The sequence below is a fragment of the Sinocyclocheilus grahami genome, unplaced genomic scaffold (genome assembly GCF_001515645.1).
Source record: "Sinocyclocheilus grahami isolate Dianchi unplaced genomic scaffold, SAMN03320097.WGS_v1.1 scaffold1020.1, whole genome shotgun sequence".
In the NCBI taxonomy this organism is placed as follows: domain Eukaryota; kingdom Metazoa; phylum Chordata; class Actinopteri; order Cypriniformes; family Cyprinidae; genus Sinocyclocheilus; species Sinocyclocheilus grahami.
The window spans coordinates 201,040-219,998 of NW_015506199.1; the positions used below are offsets into that span (position 1 = coordinate 201,040).

General features: G+C 40.3%; 1 protein-coding gene and 2 long non-coding RNA genes across 3 annotated transcripts; 1 reads left to right on the top strand and 2 right to left on the bottom strand.

Moving 5' to 3' along the window:
- Positions 1-2,010: 2,010 nt before the first annotated feature.
- On the bottom strand, positions 2,011-4,911 carry LOC107565711 (uncharacterized). Its single transcript, XR_001606411.1, has 2 exons — positions 4,874-4,911; positions 2,011-2,164 (listed from the first exon to the last, which is right to left on the bottom strand). It is a non-coding gene; the product is annotated as an uncharacterized lncRNA (long non-coding RNA).
- Positions 4,912-6,511: 1,600 nt separating this feature from the next.
- On the top strand, positions 6,512-12,590 carry LOC107565719 (neuronal PAS domain-containing protein 4). The gene is made up of 8 exons (XM_016250983.1): positions 6,512-6,990; positions 7,385-7,548; positions 7,695-7,797; positions 7,885-8,191; positions 8,307-8,416; positions 8,657-8,792; positions 8,890-10,676; positions 10,789-12,590. The coding sequence occupies exons 1-8, from the start codon at positions 6,816-6,818 to the stop codon at positions 10,815-10,817; spliced, it is 2,811 nt and encodes a 936-aa protein (XP_016106469.1). The 5' UTR covers positions 6,512-6,815; the 3' UTR covers positions 10,818-12,590.
- LOC107565720 (uncharacterized) lies at positions 8,099-16,196 on the bottom strand. Its single transcript, XR_001606412.1, has 5 exons — positions 16,063-16,196; positions 13,787-13,858; positions 8,636-8,764; positions 8,282-8,437; positions 8,099-8,171 (listed from the first exon to the last, which is right to left on the bottom strand). It is a non-coding gene; the product is annotated as an uncharacterized lncRNA (long non-coding RNA).
- Between the last annotated feature and the right edge of the window lie 2,763 nt (positions 16,197-18,959).

Sequence of the window (18,959 nt, forward strand, 5' to 3'; positions counted from 1 at the left end):
TGCTCTAATGTAATGCGATTGATATAAATGATGAAATGCGGTTGTCTTTTTGGACTGGTAAGAAAGTTGAATTCTGCAAGTTACTGTATGTTTCATAATGAACTCTTTTAAGTACTGGAAGGAAAATATGATTCCTCATGATATGACTCCTATAAGCGCTTAGGATGTTCATTCAGCATAGATGACTTGGAGCGTGAGTTGAACAAAACTGCCAGGTAATGGACTCCCCATTCATAAATTCATATCAACGATTCAGCGGGCCAAAAAAACTCTTGCTATTGTTCAAATCCAGCCATGGTGAATGACACAGGCCATTCTGCTTCCCTACTGCCAACTGTGCGGAAGTGTTCATGCTGCGGAGATGAGCACTAATCATGGGGAAAATATCGTTCTCGGGGGGAAAAACATATTTGCTTGCAAAGAGAGAGAGGCAAGGGGAAATTGAGGATGGATAAAAGCAATAATCGTAACTTTAGCCTGGAGCTAAAAAAGGCACTGAAGTACCTTACTTTCTCCCTCCCTCCCTGCAGCTCACTCTCTTCCTCTTTCTAACCATCTCTGCCCACTCTCTTCTCTTCTAATAGTTATGCAATGCTTTATGAAACTTCATATTCACTTGTTTTTCCATTGATTTGTTGACCTTGCATTTGCATTTTTCTAATTTCATACATATTTTATATAACAAATTACATGTATATCAGCAAATTACAATTTGAGTGACTTGTTGAACTGACAAATTAACATAAACATCCCATTACATCTGATTACTGACTTAGAAAGTGTCCACAAGATATTAAAAGATTAAAATATTCACTTGCATTTTAGAAAATTCTTTTCTTTGACTTGTAAGGATTTTTAAATCCTAGATTTTTTATGTGGATCCCAACAACAAATAAAAAGCTACAGATGAGAAGAATGAAGAACAAACCTGGGCACCACAAATACTGTTACAAAGACTATAGTTGCATTGAGAACACATTGCAGTCAGATCGAAGAGATGGGCAAAGAGAAAGAAAGACACACACACTGAATCATTGATCACTACTATCAAAGGCAGGCCTGAATGGCGAAGAATAATGGATCTCTTATGGTCACTAAGAGCTGCATTACTTTAAGAGAAATTGCAGGATGTGCAGTTAAAAGGACATCTTTCTTACATTTCTGAGGTGGGTTTAGATCAGAAGCTCACGGAGGTGTTTTGTGATGCAATGCCTTTGGCTTAATATGAAATGAGATGAGAGAACAGAGAGCGAGCGACAGACTGAAAGGGGAAAAATCTGCTGCTTGAGGTCTGTTTTGATGTCACATCTACATCACATCACCATGGCAACCTTGCATCAGCAACAACTTACAAAGGGAGAAAGAGAGGGAGCGTAAAAGGAGCACAATGTGCTGGCATGTAGCGCTGGAATTGAGTAGCGAGCTTAAACAGCAAGAGGGGAAAAAAGACCTTATGGAATTATAGAACGCTTTTGCTGGACTATAAATAGATCGGTGGAAATTTTTCTCAACAAAAAGAGAAAGAACTGTGATTTAAAGGGCAAGACATAAGCAAAACTACAGCAAGCACTGACGTTTGTCAATGAAAAAATCATGAATTAGTAGTCACCATTCACAGAACATGAAAGAGAGATAGAAATACTTCAACAAAAGTCCACATTTTCCCACTGTTCTGAGCTCTGGGTCTAAAAATACACCGCAAAAGAAAAAAATACCCCCACCAGGCTGCAGGCTGGGGAAGTATCTCTGACAGAGATGGGGAAGGGAGGGAGGTAGTGTGTGGGTGTCTGAGTGTTACATCTGCTCACTCACAATAGTTTATATGAATCGAGCAGCGCACAGCTGAACAATGCATTAGATAATTTATTATACTTAAATCTAGACGATTTAAATGCCACGACAGGTGCAACTTCATCGGCCTCTCAGTGGGCTACGGATATCATAGATATGCCCACACATTGGCACGATGAGCTGGCTTCTCTTGACTTTAAAGGCAACCCCATACCCTACTCTTTACCTCTGTCTCTCTCATCAGTTTCATAGACAGCTTCAGTCCTTCCTCTTCCTCTCTTCTCTTCCTCTGGCTTGGCAGGAGTGGGAGGTGTTGCTAGGCGACAGGTTAGCTCCTTTCTTTCAAGAGGCAGAGTGAAGACCTTGATTCTCTCTGTGTAAAAATAAACGGCAGTGCGGAGAGAAAGAATCTTGAGATAGAGGACAAGCATACTTCAGCTACACAAGAAGCCAATGCAATTTCGTTTCACATTAAAGTATTTTTTGCAACTCTTCTTTCAGTGCACTTGCAAAACTCTTTGATGGAAGAGCAGAATTAAACTTGCACAGATGACTTTAGAATTAGCTCACTTGGTTCCAAACATAATATGTATTTTAATGCATGGCATAATGGGTAATATAACTTGCATTAAAGCAAATAATTTTTACCCTAATTTTCTCATCTTGAAATTGCCTTCACACAAGTCTTGAAATTAGTCTCATATTGGGTTGAAAAGACTAGAAATTCACATTCTTACAAAAAATTGTGAAACTTCTCCATTTCCTGCATGGCTATTTTTGTCCACTGTGTGTAAAATCAGAGGAGGCTTCAAGTGGGCAGAGTCAACTCAGTCGTGCTCTCTGGGCACAGGCTAAATTACATCTTCCTGTTCCTAGGGACATACTGCTATAACAGAGGGATGTCATACTGGGCATTATCCATTTACTCACATCCGACAGGCACTCAACTATTATCTTTTGCCTTTAGATGATCAGAAAATCCTGATTGTAACATAACGACCTCTACAAAAACTTTTGGAAAGACCAAATATAGCAACTTGCCTTTACCTTATGTATGTAATTTAGAATTATAAAGGAAATGCAATTAAAGACAGTTCATCAAAATAAAAAAATAAAAAATACTCACTCTCAAGCCATCCAATATGTAGATGACTTTGTTTCTTCATCGCAACAGATTTGGAAACATTTAGCATTACATCACTTGCTCACCAATGGATCCTCTGCAGTGAATGGGTGCCGTCAGAATGAGAGTTCAAATAACTGATAAAAACATCACAATAAGTAATCACACTAAGTAACCCACACATCTCCATGCATGTTTGTAAGAAACAGATCCATCATTAAGATGTTTATAAATTCAAACTTTTGCGTCCTGCTAAAATATGAGCCTTCTATCTATAAAGTTGCTTCTTCAGTAGTCTCATCTGAATCAGGAGAGAAATATGCATAGGTCACGCACTGTTTACAAGCAAAAACAGTCCAAAATTGTTTTAAACTAATATGTTGGTGGATTTTGATGTGAGACGACAACAGATGGAATTTTTCACTGGATGAAGAGTTATTATAGACTTGTATTTTAGCCAGAAGCCACAGTTTCATGTTAAAATGTCTTGATGGATTTGTTTGTGGATTACTGGATTATTGTGATGTTTTTATAAACTGTTCGCACTCTCATTCTGACGGAGGAGCAATTACGATTAAACTTTGACATGTGCATTTGCATCCACTTTATGCACCGGAGATGACCACTCATCAACTTATCAGAATTTGCACTCAATGGTGCTCATTGATTACGACCAATTTACCAGAAATGGGTGCCGAAGGAAACATCCTCAACAACAATGGTGTTCCATATTGTACTGTCTCTGCTTTGAAGATATTAAAACAGCAGAGGCTATTCATACAAACTATACCTAGTACATACATACCACTCTGTGGGCCTGCTGAACAGAAAAACCAACCAACTATTTTAAGAGGTGAAATTTGTTAACGGGTGACCACTGCCAGGGTTTAATCACGAATGGATGCACTGCAGACGGATGCACTGCAATTACAAAGGATCATTAGGGATCAGCTTGATCTATAACCAGCATCAGCTTATGCATGATTCTGCCACTGAATATGAGTGCATCCTAGTTAGCCTAAGCATCTACAAGATGCCTTTTCCATCACATCAAAAAGAACAAAATGTAAAACTTTAATTCAATGAATCCTGCATTGAATTCAGACATAATTAGTCAATAGTTAATAGTTTAGAGCCAACCAAACAGGACATTAACTCTGATAATGAGACACAGGAGGCAAATTTAAGGCCCCTTGTATAGCAACACTCCCTGGATTCTTTTGTATTCAGTGTCTTCCTGATATTTCCGCTATAACCACATCTGCAAAAATTCTGTATTAACGTGATAAGAACTTGAAAACATCTCTAATGTAAAGTCTGCTGAAAAGAACATCTGAAACCGGTCTAAACCAGTAAGATGGTCTCCCATCCTGGTCAAGCTTTTCTGTTAGCTAGTTTAAAATGAGATTTGTGCTGGAAGAACCGCTAGTCTATCCGAGACCAACAAAAGCCAGCAAACCAGCTTTGTTTTGTTTAATGGATAGCTTATCACGCATATATCATATAACCCACTGACTATTAATATTCAACCCCTGCTCAACTATCTGTTTTTGACCACGAAACACAAAAGTTAGATTAAAAAGACTAAATGTGTCGCCGAGGACGGTAAATCTGAGTGCGTTTGTCAGACACTAGCCATGGGCTATTTTTAGAGAAGCGAAACTCTCAATTCACGCGCAACAGGTTTCAGAGATGTGCTCGTGCCTCTCTGATGGACTGGTGAATGAATGACGAACACATCTTGATTCCGTCTAAAATAGCATATTACTGACATTTAAATAAGGTGTATAAAACTCAAGGTGTATCATTTTAATGAGCACTCCTGGTCATTTATCATGAATGAAAATGAAACGCATGATTTACTGCATCGTTGAATGACCGCGGCAAGCCACAAGGATAACACTGTGATAACTTTCCTAAAAGCACTGGAGTTTCTGCATGTTGCTAAAAATAGCTCACCTTCACTGAACAGGCTATTTCGCGTCCACTTCAGAAAACGAATCGACTCGAATGGCAGAACCGCAGCGAGGGCTCTGCACTAGACTGATTCTGTCTGGGACACTCGGCTTGTCGGACATTATGGACGGAACAAACTGTCCAGAGAGTGTAAAGAGGCATCAGTAGAGCTTGTGACATAAATGTGCAATTGTTTGACAGGAGTTTTATGTTATTTAGGTGAGAGCAGGGAGTGGTTTCGAGTTTAACACCAGTTTGTGGTTTATAATTTGATTTGTGATCACAATTGATATTAGATAACAGAGACCACATTTGAGAGTCGTTAACCTATATTTTATGCATTTTTATTTGCTTCCAAAATTATTTTCTATTTTTAAAATTAATTTTTCGTATATGGTTGCATGTTGAACTAAAATGTTTAAAACAAAATGGAGGCGATTAAAATACTTTTACCACAATGCACATTTTGTCATTTGTAATGTATTACGTAATGCAACTTAAACAAAATATATAACGTTTCCCCGGTACAGTTGGCATTTTTGATAGATAAGAATCATTCATGAACAAACTCCTTTCAGTGAGTTAGACATGATGGCTAACCCTACCTGATGTCCATTTAATTCTTAAACTTACTGTCTCATTCAGACTGCCCTCGACAGGAGCATCTTAAGTTCATAATGAAGCAACCAATTATGTGTCCCCTATTACTGCGACTACAGATTCTAAGTGAGCCATTGGCTCTTCCCCACAATGTAGCCGTACGCACACAATCTCATAAGACATAACTCAATACAGCTGTTGTCCTTGTCTATGCTCGCCCAATGTTTCCCTTATAAGGACAGAGAGAAAGCATTTATGAAACAATAATTAGGCAGAGATTTCGGTGTTCTCGGTTACCCCGTCTGGTTCACTGGGGCACACGCACTGCTGCATTTAAAGTCATCATAAGCACTGCAGCGCATTGTCCCGCATGCTACTATAATCTGCCATTTTGTGAATGGAAATCCCTTGAAGAATTCATTCTGTGGTCACACAGCTTGCCAGATGTGGACGCAAATACGCAGCGATGCATGAAATTACAGCAATAATGTCAGGGATTGCATCCGTGCTTCCATGCAAACATTTCTGCATCCATGCATGATCATGCAGTGCAAGACATTGGATTACAAGACAGAAATCATTTTCTGAATCATATCGGAACTCGGTCGGTTGGAGGCAATCAGCATGCCACACAAGAGGATTGGGGGAGAGTGCTCCTCTATCTCGTTCGTATGCAGCTCAGAACCAGAACCCCCCCTTCTCTGTACACGTCTATACACCGGAGTGCGGTGACTCCGTCTACGTTTCACTCTCTGTCCCCGCCCATTGCTCGGTTTTGTCCAAATCGGGCTTTTTGCGTCGCCGGAGCTCCCGATTTCAAGCCAACGTCATCAGCGGAGAGAGGGGATGCTGACGTCGGAGCAGAGTCAGAGCGCGCGGGTTGGGAGGGGCGAGACTAGTGAGCTTCAGCATTGCTTATCCTTATATGAAACGTATCTTTTTTACGTCGGTGTTGGCGCGTTGGGAGCCCCCCTACACTGGTGAAGCCCCAGCCTATATAAGTTACCGGCTTGCAATGTTACTCCACCAGATTAACGGACTCCGGATATCTGGGCGAGAGACGGCTTCAGCAGCAGCCGACTGACTCAATCTCCGACCCGGAGGAAAGATCCATCCAGCCTCCGGTCCGCAACCTGAGCCAGGCGCTGTGGCGGAACCGCGGGGGGAAACCCGGGAGAGGCAGGTGAAAGGAGAAGAGCATCCGTACTCTGGACATGTGCTGAGATGACACACCTGTGAACGCGCCTAAACTCTTTTGGGAAGAAGCCTCACACTTTTCTCAACTTGCACCGTAGTCAACACTTTCAGCGAAGCTCAGAAAGAGTCCTCAGCGTTAGTCACCACAATGTATCGGTCCACCAAAGGAGCGTCGAAAGCTCGAAGAGACCAGATAAACGCGGAGATTAGGAACCTAAAGGACTTGTTGCCCATCTCCGATGCGGACAAGTCTCGTCTCTCCTATCTTCATATCATGTCGCTGGCTTGCATGTACACGAGAAAGTCTGTCTTCTTCAGTGAAGGTAAATATAATTTCAGTTGTTTGGAAAAACAGTCGAATAAAAGTCTTTTAAGTAATCCTCAAAGCTTCATAGATTTGAGTTTGTGTTGAGGCAATACTTCATTTTACGCGCTTGTTGCCGGGAGTTGATGCAAACAGGTGCATCTTTATTTTTTTTTAACACTATCTAGGCTGCTTATGCGTATAAAATACAGAGAACTATTTTTAAGATACAAAAGAACATGCAGTTCAAACAGCGCTTTGAAACGATGTTTCTCTCCATGGTGCTGAAACACAAACGCTGTCCATGGTGCTGGAATTAAAATCGTGCTATCGCATTCGTGGATGATCTTTTCTTTCACTTTTTTTTACAAATGAAATGTAATAGTTTATTCACTTAAAATTACTTCTTTCAGATACAGCTGCAGATAGCAGTGCTGAGGAAACTGCAGGATTCCTCACATTTCATGAACTGAATGAGTTGGTACAAATGATGCCAGGCTTTCTTCTGCTATTGACTGGAGAAGGGAAGTTACTGTACCTGTCAGACAGTGTCTCAGAGCACCTAGGACACTCAATGGTGAGTCAAGCAGACAAAAAAAGTTATTCTCATTAAATCTTTATAGGCTTCCCCTTCCCTTCATCTCAAGTTATTTTAGCCCATTCATAAGCAATATAAATGAAAGAGGAAGTTCACCTACAGTGTATTCTTTTTTTAATATTTAGGTAGATTTGGTCGCTCAAGGGGACAGCGTGTACGACATAATAGACAGTGCAGACCACTTTATTATGAGGAGTAACTTGGTGCCTCCAACTTCACCTGACACAGGTAAGATCTTTGAAAAAAATGCCACACAGATACATAATATATATCAGATTTCTAAGTGTTCATTATTTTCGTGCCTTTCCTCCTTAGATCTTCTGTTCCGCTGCAGATTCAACACCTCCAAATCAGTGCGTAGGCAGAGTGCAGGCAATAAGCTTGTTTTAATCCGTGCCCGCTGCCTGTCACAAACTCCCAACGAGTCTTCCCCAGGATCCTACTGGACTTCCAACCCAGTGTGGGTATGTTTCTGTACTCCTCTGGAGCCTCACACGTCCCGAGGTGGAACTGCCCCAGACAGAGAACCACCTTCATCTTCTGCACTAGAGAGCAGCTTCTTCCTGCCATGTTTCCGTTCTCAGCACAGCCGTGACATGAGACTTCAGGAAGCACAAAACAGGTAAGGTTAAATGCCTTAGGTGTTTTTTTTTTATATAAAACTGTGAAATACCAATAATTATATGCTTTAAGAAAATAAAACTTTTCTTACATTTTTCCTTTTTTTCAACTTTCAGTGTGAATGTTTATTTGGGTCTAAATGTGGAGACTCTGCGGTCCCAATCTTGGTACAGCTTCTTGCATCCTCAGGATCTTTCACATGCCTCAGCTCAGCACTGCAGCCTATGTGAGTCTCACTCTTGGATGACTAAACATACAAAATTCACCCTTATTTGCTTGGTTAGGCCCAGCATGAGCACTCTTCTAGCTCACAGTTGCCTATCAACATTTGACACTTACAAAGAGCAATACAGAGTAATATGCATCTGCTGTAAAAAAGTACTTCTGACCACCCGCAAAGACATGACATAAAACCTCACAAGAAGTTGAATATGTTTTGACTTACCCATCTTTTTTCCACACACAGTGAGAGAGGGAGGAGAGGGCAGGGCTGAGATGGTGGTTCGTGTAGAGACTGCAGATCACTCATGGGTCTGGCTTTACATGGTCTTGCAGCTGGAAACTGGGGAAACCCCTATTGTCAGTAACAATTACATTATCAGGTAAGACTCGGCCTATATCTGTAAAGTCAAAACTTAAAACCAAAGCTGAAACAAGTAAGAATATCATTAATTCTGTGTCTTTTTCTCTTTGCCACAGTGAGACAGAGGCTTGGTCAGTCAGGCAGCAGCTGAGCTCTGAACAAACCCAGCTCTCCTTGGTGCTGGGCTCAAGCACTTCCCAACAAGAAAGCCTAAGCTTACAGAGTCCAGAAACACTCTCAAGCCCTGACCAAGTGTTTACACCAGGAAGTAGTGGCCTCTCCGGTCAGTCATTTGACTTCAGCACGGCAGCATGCAGTGCGGGATCTACTGAGGAACAAGGTGGCAGCTCCTCAATGGAGCCTGCACAACTGGAGAGTGGCCCACGTTCCAGTCTCTCCTCTTTGGAAGAGGAGAGCTTCTTCCAACATGAGCCCAGCGAACCTGTGGCCAGTCCTGCTTCTGCATCATCTCCCATTCCAGTCACGGTTGCAACAGTGTCTGACTTGGACTTCCTCACTCAGAATATTCTGCTGCCACCAGCATTCCAGATAGATCCTCCTCTACCAGCCTTGCCCCTTCCTCTTCCACCTGTGCCTACCTCCCAGGCCCAAGAGACCAAGGAGTTTGAGTGCACACCCCCATACACACCTCAACTAGGTGGAAGCAATTTCCCCTTTGGGGAACCTCATTTTAGCTTCGATCCTACCGGGGCTACCTCACCACCTCCTCTTGCTCCAACTGCAACAGTAACCACGACGATGGCGCCATCTCTTTCTCCATCTGCGCCAACGAACCCACAAGGCAGCCCACCTCCTCCTCCAACGACAACACTCTCAACTATTTTGCCTCTCACTATAACATCTCCAACCACAGAGATCCTCTTCCCAGTGGAGCCTTGCAGTGGGTCGCTCTATGAGAAACTCCCTCCTACTCCTGACAGTCCAGGTGATGGTGACTGCACAGTTATGACTTTACCAGAAGTCCGTGGTCCGCTGTATGTTGATGTCCCCCATGGGCCGCTACCTTACCCACCAGAAGGTCTCCTCACACCTGAAGCCTCACCTGGAAAACAGCCCAATCTACCCTTCTTCTCCTCACTACGTGAAAGAGAAAAAGAGAGAATGGAGATCTCGCTTTTAGCCCAACACATCAGCACACTAGTAGAGGGCTTCTACCTAGATCCACTCCTGACCAAGCTGGTTCCTTCCACCATTTTTGAACGCTCTCAGTCTCCATCTCTTGATTCTATGGGACTTGATTCAATCCCACTGTTGGGCGAATTCTACCCACTCAAGTCTTGGAAAGGCCTGGACCTGCCCATCTTCCCTGATGATGACTCTCTGTTTGAGGAGAGTGTCTTGGAGACCCTTCTGCAGGACCTCACATCCTCCCCTCCCCTCTCACCGACACCCTCTTCCTCCTCCCACTCCAGCCCCCCCTCCTCCCCCTCCACTCCTGAGTGCTGGTGCCCACCCTTGCACTTTGACGGGGTCTCTGCTGTGAGTGCCGGTCCCTTCTGTAGCGTCCAATCGGCGCACTGTAACAATGAGGCCGGGCGAGGGGCTATGATGTTGTCAGTCAACACAGGCAACATGGCAGATGGGAAGGCAGCAGGCGAAGTTGCCATGGAGACAGAGGCAGCATCATCGCCTCTGTTCACGAGCATACCAACATCTCCACCACTGCAGCTGACTGCCTTCCCCGCCTCCCCAGTTTTGTTGCCTGTCTCCTCGCCTGTCAGCCCCGCATCGCCCGGCCTGCCCTGCGCCCAGTCCCTCCTCGAGGAGCTGGCCGCCCTGGAACCCATGTTTGGGGCAGGTGCCTCGATCGCCCCCGGCCTGGGGCAACAACCTGAGTTGTATCAACTCCAAAGTCATGCACCGCAACAGTGCTTCCGCAAAGGTGAGAAGCTGAACCTTTTTCTGATCATTTTGCTTTGTTGTCATTTTTGTCAAACTGAGTAACTGTTATTGGTTTTAACATTTTCTCCCCGTTCCTTCTTTTTGTCTTTCAGATGGGAGTGGAAGTGATCCTCCGTTCTAAAATAAGTCTGTGACTTACTTCATTAAGTATGGCATATTGTCATATTTCATGGAGCTACTTTTGCTGAAAAGTGAATATTAATTAACTGTATAAATATATACATAATGTATATAATGCCAAAAAAGACTTGAACTTCCTCAAATCCATTGAGAGTAAATCGTCATGTTCACAATTGTTCATCTAATTATCCATTCATTCATGTTAATAATAGTGCAACCCTTCGGTAGCAATGCAATATACTAGTCTTAAACAAATCCTAAGAGGACTAAGAGGTCAATTTATGTCTTTCTGCTATAATGTAACGAGCTTATATGAGTGAGAGTTACAGCTCTGACTTTGTAAGTGTAAACTGACTTACAGACTTGCATTTGTATTCACTTGTAGTGAAAAAACTCAGTTGTGAACTTTGAGGACATGAAAAAAGCTTTCAGTAAGAAACAACAGATAGCTAATAGCTCAGTGCTTGTCATCCAGCATCACACACACAAAACCCAATGTGTGGAATGTATTCACATAATAGATCAATATTTGGTCATTTCAAAAAGTGACCAGTTTCTAAAAGTATCAATATCAGCATGTTTCCCACAGCTGATTCACTTTGCTCTCCAATCTTCCAGCTCAGTAACTGTAATGTCAGAAACAGTATTATAAATGACAGAATTAAGACTACATTGGGCTTTGAGTTTGTGAATGCAATTCTTGGACATATCATTTCAAATGTGTTTTAATGTGATGTACAAATGTGAACAAATTCCACTTTGTGTGCAAGACAAGTCAAGTTTTCACATTGTTCTCCTACTGGCCGGTGGACCCAAGCTGCAGCGGAAGCCGCCAGGGAGAAGGACAAAATATTGTGCATGGCTTTGCATGCACGGACATTACTGGACTTATTTCTAGCTACTACTGAGTGACGGAGTAACGAATCCATTCAACCGGCTACTCCAATGGGCATGGCTAGAAGGAATTGCACTGGACTTTTGCAGCATCAATATTTGTAATGCTTGCAATCTGCTTAAACTCTTGAGTGCCTGGCACATCAAGAGGTTGCCGACCTAAGAGAAACAGCACCTTTATTCAGTGAATACCACGGTGACATCGTAACTTTGCTGTTTGCGGTGTGGAGTGGTGACAATGACTGTGTGAATGATCGATTCTTCTTTTTTGAGAGGGGTTAAAAAAAACAAAGCAAAGTTTTGTTTTAAAAAATGAGCGAGAAAACACAGATGGGGTTCTATTTCTATTCAGTTACTAATCGACACGGGTTGAGAATGGTTCTATTCCCATGGTGTCGACATGCTAACGTAGAGTTGTCTACGGTCAAGTAAAGGATTGATTCCTATGTTCTAGCTATTTACATGCTAAGTTTAAAAATCAAAAAGTATTTTATTGTATGTATGCTGATTTACAGGGTGCATGGTGCACATGCCTCTAGCTAGGCATGATGCGGAACGGTTAAAGATTGTAATCATTTGTACATTTGTACAAACAACGGTCTGTACATATCGAAGACATTTCTATCGTATGAGATGAAAACATACTTGACATATGCTATTTATGAAGAATGGACATTGTGGATCAGTGTTCTTTTGTGTCGCTGATAAGTGTATTTGGTCGTCAAAACAGAGGCATTTATATTAAAGTGCACTTAAAAGTACTCATGTGTCGGTTTCTAGTTCCTCCCAATGCCTTCCCATTTGCCAACCACTGTCCTTTCCTCGCTCCCATTCCTCCATCACCCTTGTCGCTGTATCCCTTCTTTTCAGTGCATTCTCCTCACTCTTTCCCCGGAGCGCAGACTGCTCAGCAACAGCACTGACGCACACTCGTGATGAGACGCTATCTGACTCAGACTGACGCACACACTTGACAAAGAGGCACTCTCACAGACTGCCAGCTTCCCGTTTTGACGCACTCACGTACTGAATGCCACACGCACGTAGCCCCCCCGCATCCTTCCCAATAAGGAGAGAGAGAGAGAGAGCGAGAGAGAGGAGAGCTGTGTTGCTATGCTAATGAATTAAACGCACAAGGGCCAGTCAGCCAATTAAAGCAACCGATGTAAAGTCGACAAAAGATGTGATTCAAAGCCTCCTCACAATTCTAGCTCTTTTATGTAAAGCACAACCCCGCTATCTCTTTTCTTTCTCTCCCTCTTTCCTTCTATTTTTAGACACAATGCACCTGGGGGAGCTTAAATATAATCAAGCATCATAAGTATAGTAACCATCTGTCATAAAAGAGTAGAACAGAGCTGTGCGTCAGCATGTGAACATTTTGTTCCAGCCTCTTTTTGCTCCCCCATTGCAGCTTATTGAGACTAAACAGTATCACAGAAACCCAGATTGGCTCTCTTACACCATCTGGTGTCAAATATAATGCATCTCTGTAGTAATCCTAAAAATACAGCATCCTAAAATTAGGATAACAGCATTTGTTAACCATAAACTAGAACAATGGGGAAAATTACACCCCATAAACCATATATTTTATTTCACAAATCTATGCTTACGATGTACAGAAAGATCATTGAACATAGTTTTTTTTTCTATCTGCGTATTTCTGAAAATTACTATTATAATTACTGTATAGTAAAATAAAAACTACAGTAAAACAGTAAAATAAAAACGACAAAATTGAACAGCCACTAGACAGACAGATAGACAGATAGATAAAGTTGTTATAACACGTGGTCCCACTTCATATGAGTGGCCTGAACTACTATGTACTTACATAAAAAAATAAGTAATGCACTTGTTGTGTTCATATTGTATCACAAAACACTTCTGCTGCTAATGAGGTGGGATACGGGTAAGGTTTAAGGGTGGGTTAAGGTGTAAGGGATGGGTCAACGGTGTAATTATAAATGTAATTACAGAAATTAATTACAGATGTAATTATGATGCAGGTATTTAAATGCAAGTACATAGTAGTTAAGGCCACTTCATATAAAGTGGGACCTAACACGTTACCTAGAAAATATAACTTGTTCATACTGAACTGGCTGAGTGTCTGAGTGGATGGTCCCTGGTTCCGTAGCACCCCTGTAAAAAATGAGAGAAAGTATTCAGGAATCAAACAAGAATCAAACAATGTTTTTGTATATGGCCATTCTACAGAACTGGTCCAAAGTCAGAGTTGGAAATGTCTTGGGAAAAAATTTTTTTTGCAAATGCAAATTGTATAATATCTATCTATCTATCTATCTATCTATATATATATATATATATATATAATAAAGGTACGCATTTCTATTAATTGTGCCGTTTATTCTCATATTGTATTTTCAGATTTTCAGAAGTTTTGGAATATTTCCTCTCCCTAAATTTATCACTACCGGAACACAGTAATAATAATTAAATTAGAAGGGTTATATTAACCTATTAAGATTTTGCTTACATCTACATTGTAAATATATTCTTTTTGCTATTTTATTTGAAGGTTTTTCAGAGGTAAATCAATAACAATTACATTTTGAACAATATTTCAAGTGTAATATATGAGATTTGTTGTTCTTTGTAAAAGGCAAAAAGGTGATAATATTGATTTCAAAGTTAAGGATTCATTAGTTTGAATATACACTGAACCAAAAATATTATAACATCTTAGTTGATAATTCAGTAAACTTTATTTTTGACAAAGCATCTCACTTTTCGGTAGTGGCACATTTTCGGTAGTGACAGTAATGCTTTGGTAGCGACCACATCACATTACAGAATTTTAAGTCACGTACTAAAACACTACTAAAACGAATACAAAAAAAATGTATAACTGTACAAAAATTGTTTATTTCCCCCAAATATGAGGATTATGTGTTCCATTTTGTCACTACCGAAACAATGATGACATGTTTCGGTCGTGACTATTTCGGTAGCGACAATTTTAGATACTTTTGAACGTAGCTCAAAGATGCTAATCAGCACATGGTTAGCTAGCACAGTTCTGAACAGTGGTAAACATATAAAAACTAAATGTTATGGAATAACTCCCAAAAAAGTGTGCTTAATTGCACAAAAAAGGTGTTCGGTAGTGACGTTCCTTAAAGTTACACACAGATATTTCAGACTTTTGAACACATTTACCTCAAAATGATGGGGCCTATCTACTCACACCTTGTAGCTATGAGAGAGGGGGACACAGGAATATTTCCTGATCATAAATTTAGGGGTGTAGTTAAAATCAATCTCGGCCAATGGACTAACACATACACCGTTTCGTTAGTGACAGGACACATGCAGGACACATTTTTTTTTACATCAATTTTCATAATTTACAAAGAAAATATAAAATAAATATTTTTTGAACTTCACTTTTTAAAAGAATCAAAAAGATACTTTTGAAATCAACAATAGAAAAAAAATACAAAATTGATTTAATCATTTTCATAAGTTGAAATTTAGGGGTTAGGGTTTGGCACAGCTACCTCCCAATTGAAAGTACCCAATAAATGATGATTTTATATGCTTACTAATATTTTAAATATTATTGTGGGTTTCAATAGATAATAGAAGGATCTTATTAAACATCTAAGATTTGAATACTAAAATGCTTTTTTAAATGTGATTTTTGGTTGTGGGACAGCAGTTTGTAGTACTGTAGAATGGCCCATATAGCAAACAGAGAAGATTTTAGTAGGGGTACATACAATGAAACTAAAATGCCCCCTTGTGGAAATATACAATACACACAAATTAGAAAGTGGAAGTGGAACTTATACCGAACAGACAGATTAGTAGTTGACCTAATACTTTCTCAGAACTAGACCACTCTAAACGTATAGAAGAGTGACTTCCTTTCATATGTCTTTTTTCGATTGTGACATGACATGTAACATGAATTACAGCACACCAGTTGTGGGGTGGCATGACTTTCATTTAGGCTTTCACACAGCTATGTAATGATGATGACACTCTGTTTTGTCTCTTAAAAAGCAAAATATCTGATTGCATTCATTATGCAGAAAGACTATTGAAGTTAGTAGAGGCGGCTGACAAAGGTTAGTTCTCATTAAGGTAAAGCCACTCACTGGGGCTTGAAAACGATCAGTCAGAAGCCAAGATCAGAGGAGAAGAGTCTGAGAAATTTGTCTCAGATTTTAGACAAAAGCACCTAGTTACGCCTGTTTGAAAATGATATGCACACAGGGACACAGATCTAGCTGGATTCTCAGGCTAAAGGCTCACATTTAGCTCACAGTAATATGCAAAGCACACTCCATCCAGGATGTAGAGGAGGGAGTTACACTCACCAATGCATGATTATCTGTGTCTGTTAGCATCCTGCAACAGTCTTTAAAGATGCAGTGCCACCATGTGGACATTCAAGGAGCCTTCTGTGAATTAAATAGCAATTCTATGAAAAGTCCAAAGAATCAAATGTAGCCTTTACAATAAAATAGGGGCTCAGATTTAGTCATTAAGAAAGCAGGTTTACAATAAGGTTCCATTTATTCAAATCAATTAACTACAGTTATTTTTAAATTAACAGTGAAAAATACTTCTAAAGCATTTATTAATTTCAGTTTGTTCATTTCAACATGTAACCTACTAATACATTTTGAAATAAAAAAAAAATACATATTTTAATATTATTTAAAGGACCTGAGCTAACATGAAATGAACAACTGCACTTTTATTAACTGACTAAAGCTGACAAAGAATAATAAATAGGCTACTGTAACAAATGTATGGCTCATTGTTAGTTAATAAATTAACTAACGTTAACTAATGGGACCTTATTGTAAAGTGAAAGTATTATTCATTCTCCAGTGAGAAACCCAGTGGAAACAAAGCCAAATTGAAAAACAATATGGAAATACCGGAATGAATAACGTTTCCATGTAAAGATTCATATTCATGCTGAGAAAGCGGACTTATAAAAAATGCTGAGAGAAATGCAATAGGCAGGCTACAGAACACAAAAGGTATAATAGGTATCAGAATAAATTCAGATGAGGAGACTTAATCAAACTGCTAATTAAAAGTAAAGGAGCAGTCGGGATTTTTTAAAATAATTTATGAAGCAAGCTGAATTAATAATATAAACCTTTTGACCCGTTTTGTTGGTGTTTTTAGAGTTTTTCCCCAAAAACAAAAAGAACAATTCAACAATTCTTCTCCCCCGAGTTACGTCTTCCGCCATTTTAGAGAGTATCACAATGTATACGCACGCTTTCCCCTAAGTGTAAACAACACTGATTACGCAGATTATGTTCATGCGCGCGCTTTCTCCCCGAACGTAAACAACGCTGATTACGTTGATCACGCTCTTGGGTACTCTCCAAAATGGCGGAAGACATAACTCGGGGGAGAAGAATTGTTAACTAAATTATGTTATTTTTGTTTTCTTTGCGCTCAAAAAGTATTCTTGTAGCTTCGCAAAACTGAAGTTGAGCCACTGATGTCACATGGACAGTTTTACAAATGTCCCGATGTCCTTACTACATTTCTGGACCTGGGAACATTACAGTTGCATTGCTGTCTATGCAGGGTCTGAGAGCTCTCACATTTCATCAAAAATATCTTAATTTGTGTTCTGAAGATGAACGAAGGTCTTACGGGTTTGGAACGACATGAGGGTGAGTAGGCTAATTAATGACAGAATTTTCATTTTGGGGTGAACTAACCCTTTAACTCAGAGGTAGAGTTACTCTCACAGGACACTGCACTTATTTGCAATCACAAATGTACATTATTTGCATGTGCTTTTAAATATTTAATTCATTAAAAAGCCTGTCAAACAGCGCCTGATTACTGAACTAAGTTATCTTTTGCGCTAATACTGTCAAAACACACAAGGTTTACATATAGACTCAGTTGGATATGTCTAAAATGAAAGTTAACAGTTGAGAGAAAAACAGATACGTATTAGATGAGTGCAGGTCTTAAAGGTCTTTTTCCTTTCTCTTTGGAGTGTTACAAGCTCTTGGTGCATAAAGAAGATCTGTAAAGTTGCAAAGACTAAAGTCTCAAATCCAAAAGAGATATTCTTTATAAAAGTTAAGAGTCAACCACGCCTTCCTAAAACGGCTCGTTCTATCACGCCCCCACATATCTACATCACGATGTGGGAAGATTTGCATAACGCCGCCCAAATGTTCACGCAAAGAAAGAAGGCGTAACTTTTATTCTCTCTGTAGTTTTGTTGTTGCCGCGGCCACCATGTCATGAAGGCACTGTGTGTTTTGTTGTGAAAGCGAAACTACTTTGTTTGGTCTTCCAAAAGAGGACGATATCCGCTTCGTCATGCCCAGAGATGATCTGTGCTGGTCGCTGAGGAAATACTACAACTTTGCGCAGGATCGGCTTTCACCGTGGACGAAGCGGAGTCCAGCCCGGGGTTGCCACATGTGGTTGCCGCAAGCCCACCAGAATTTTACATCAAATTTTAAATTCAAAAAGAATAATTTAGAAGTAATAGGCTGTTTTTGTCAAGTTTTTAACTGTGATTTAAGTTTTTTTGTGATTTAGGTTAAAACGCATAAATACTCATTACATAGCAAACTATCTGTAACAGACGAAGCAACAGTGACTACGTAATAAAACCAGTTTACGTTACTCACACTTGTGTGGTACGACATCGGATCCAATATAGTCGGCAAAAGCATCGTCTTTTAGTTTCAATCTTTCTGAAAATCCCAGGTCAAATTGTGCACTGTTTGTAAACGAATCCGCGGTCAAATGAAGGGAACAGAGGACCGAGTTCTTACTGACTCGGTCTGGAACTTCATTAAAAATAAGTTCATCCACTCTTTCCTAACACTGGAATCAGAAGGAAGGCAACGCAAACACTGCACAGCGTCTTGTCTTCAGAGCCATCTTTATCGTTTGGTTTCTTATTCGCCCCTCTCGTTATTTACACTACATGTGTGAATTGGTGGGCGGGGCTAAACAGGCAGTGATGTAGAAGCAGGTGTTGATCTTCTTCTTTGAGGCGGTATTTAGTCACAGTCACATCATAGATCTGTACATTCCACAACCTGTCCTTTTGGCAGACTGGCTTCAATATAAGCTGTTTTTAGACTAACGAGAAAGTTCTGAGTTCTGAAATTTACAGGATGTTTTTATAGTACAGTGACCTCTTATATGTGAAAATATCAAGAGAATTTTGGTTGCTTAGTTCAAACAGTTTTGTGGAGTTTTTGTC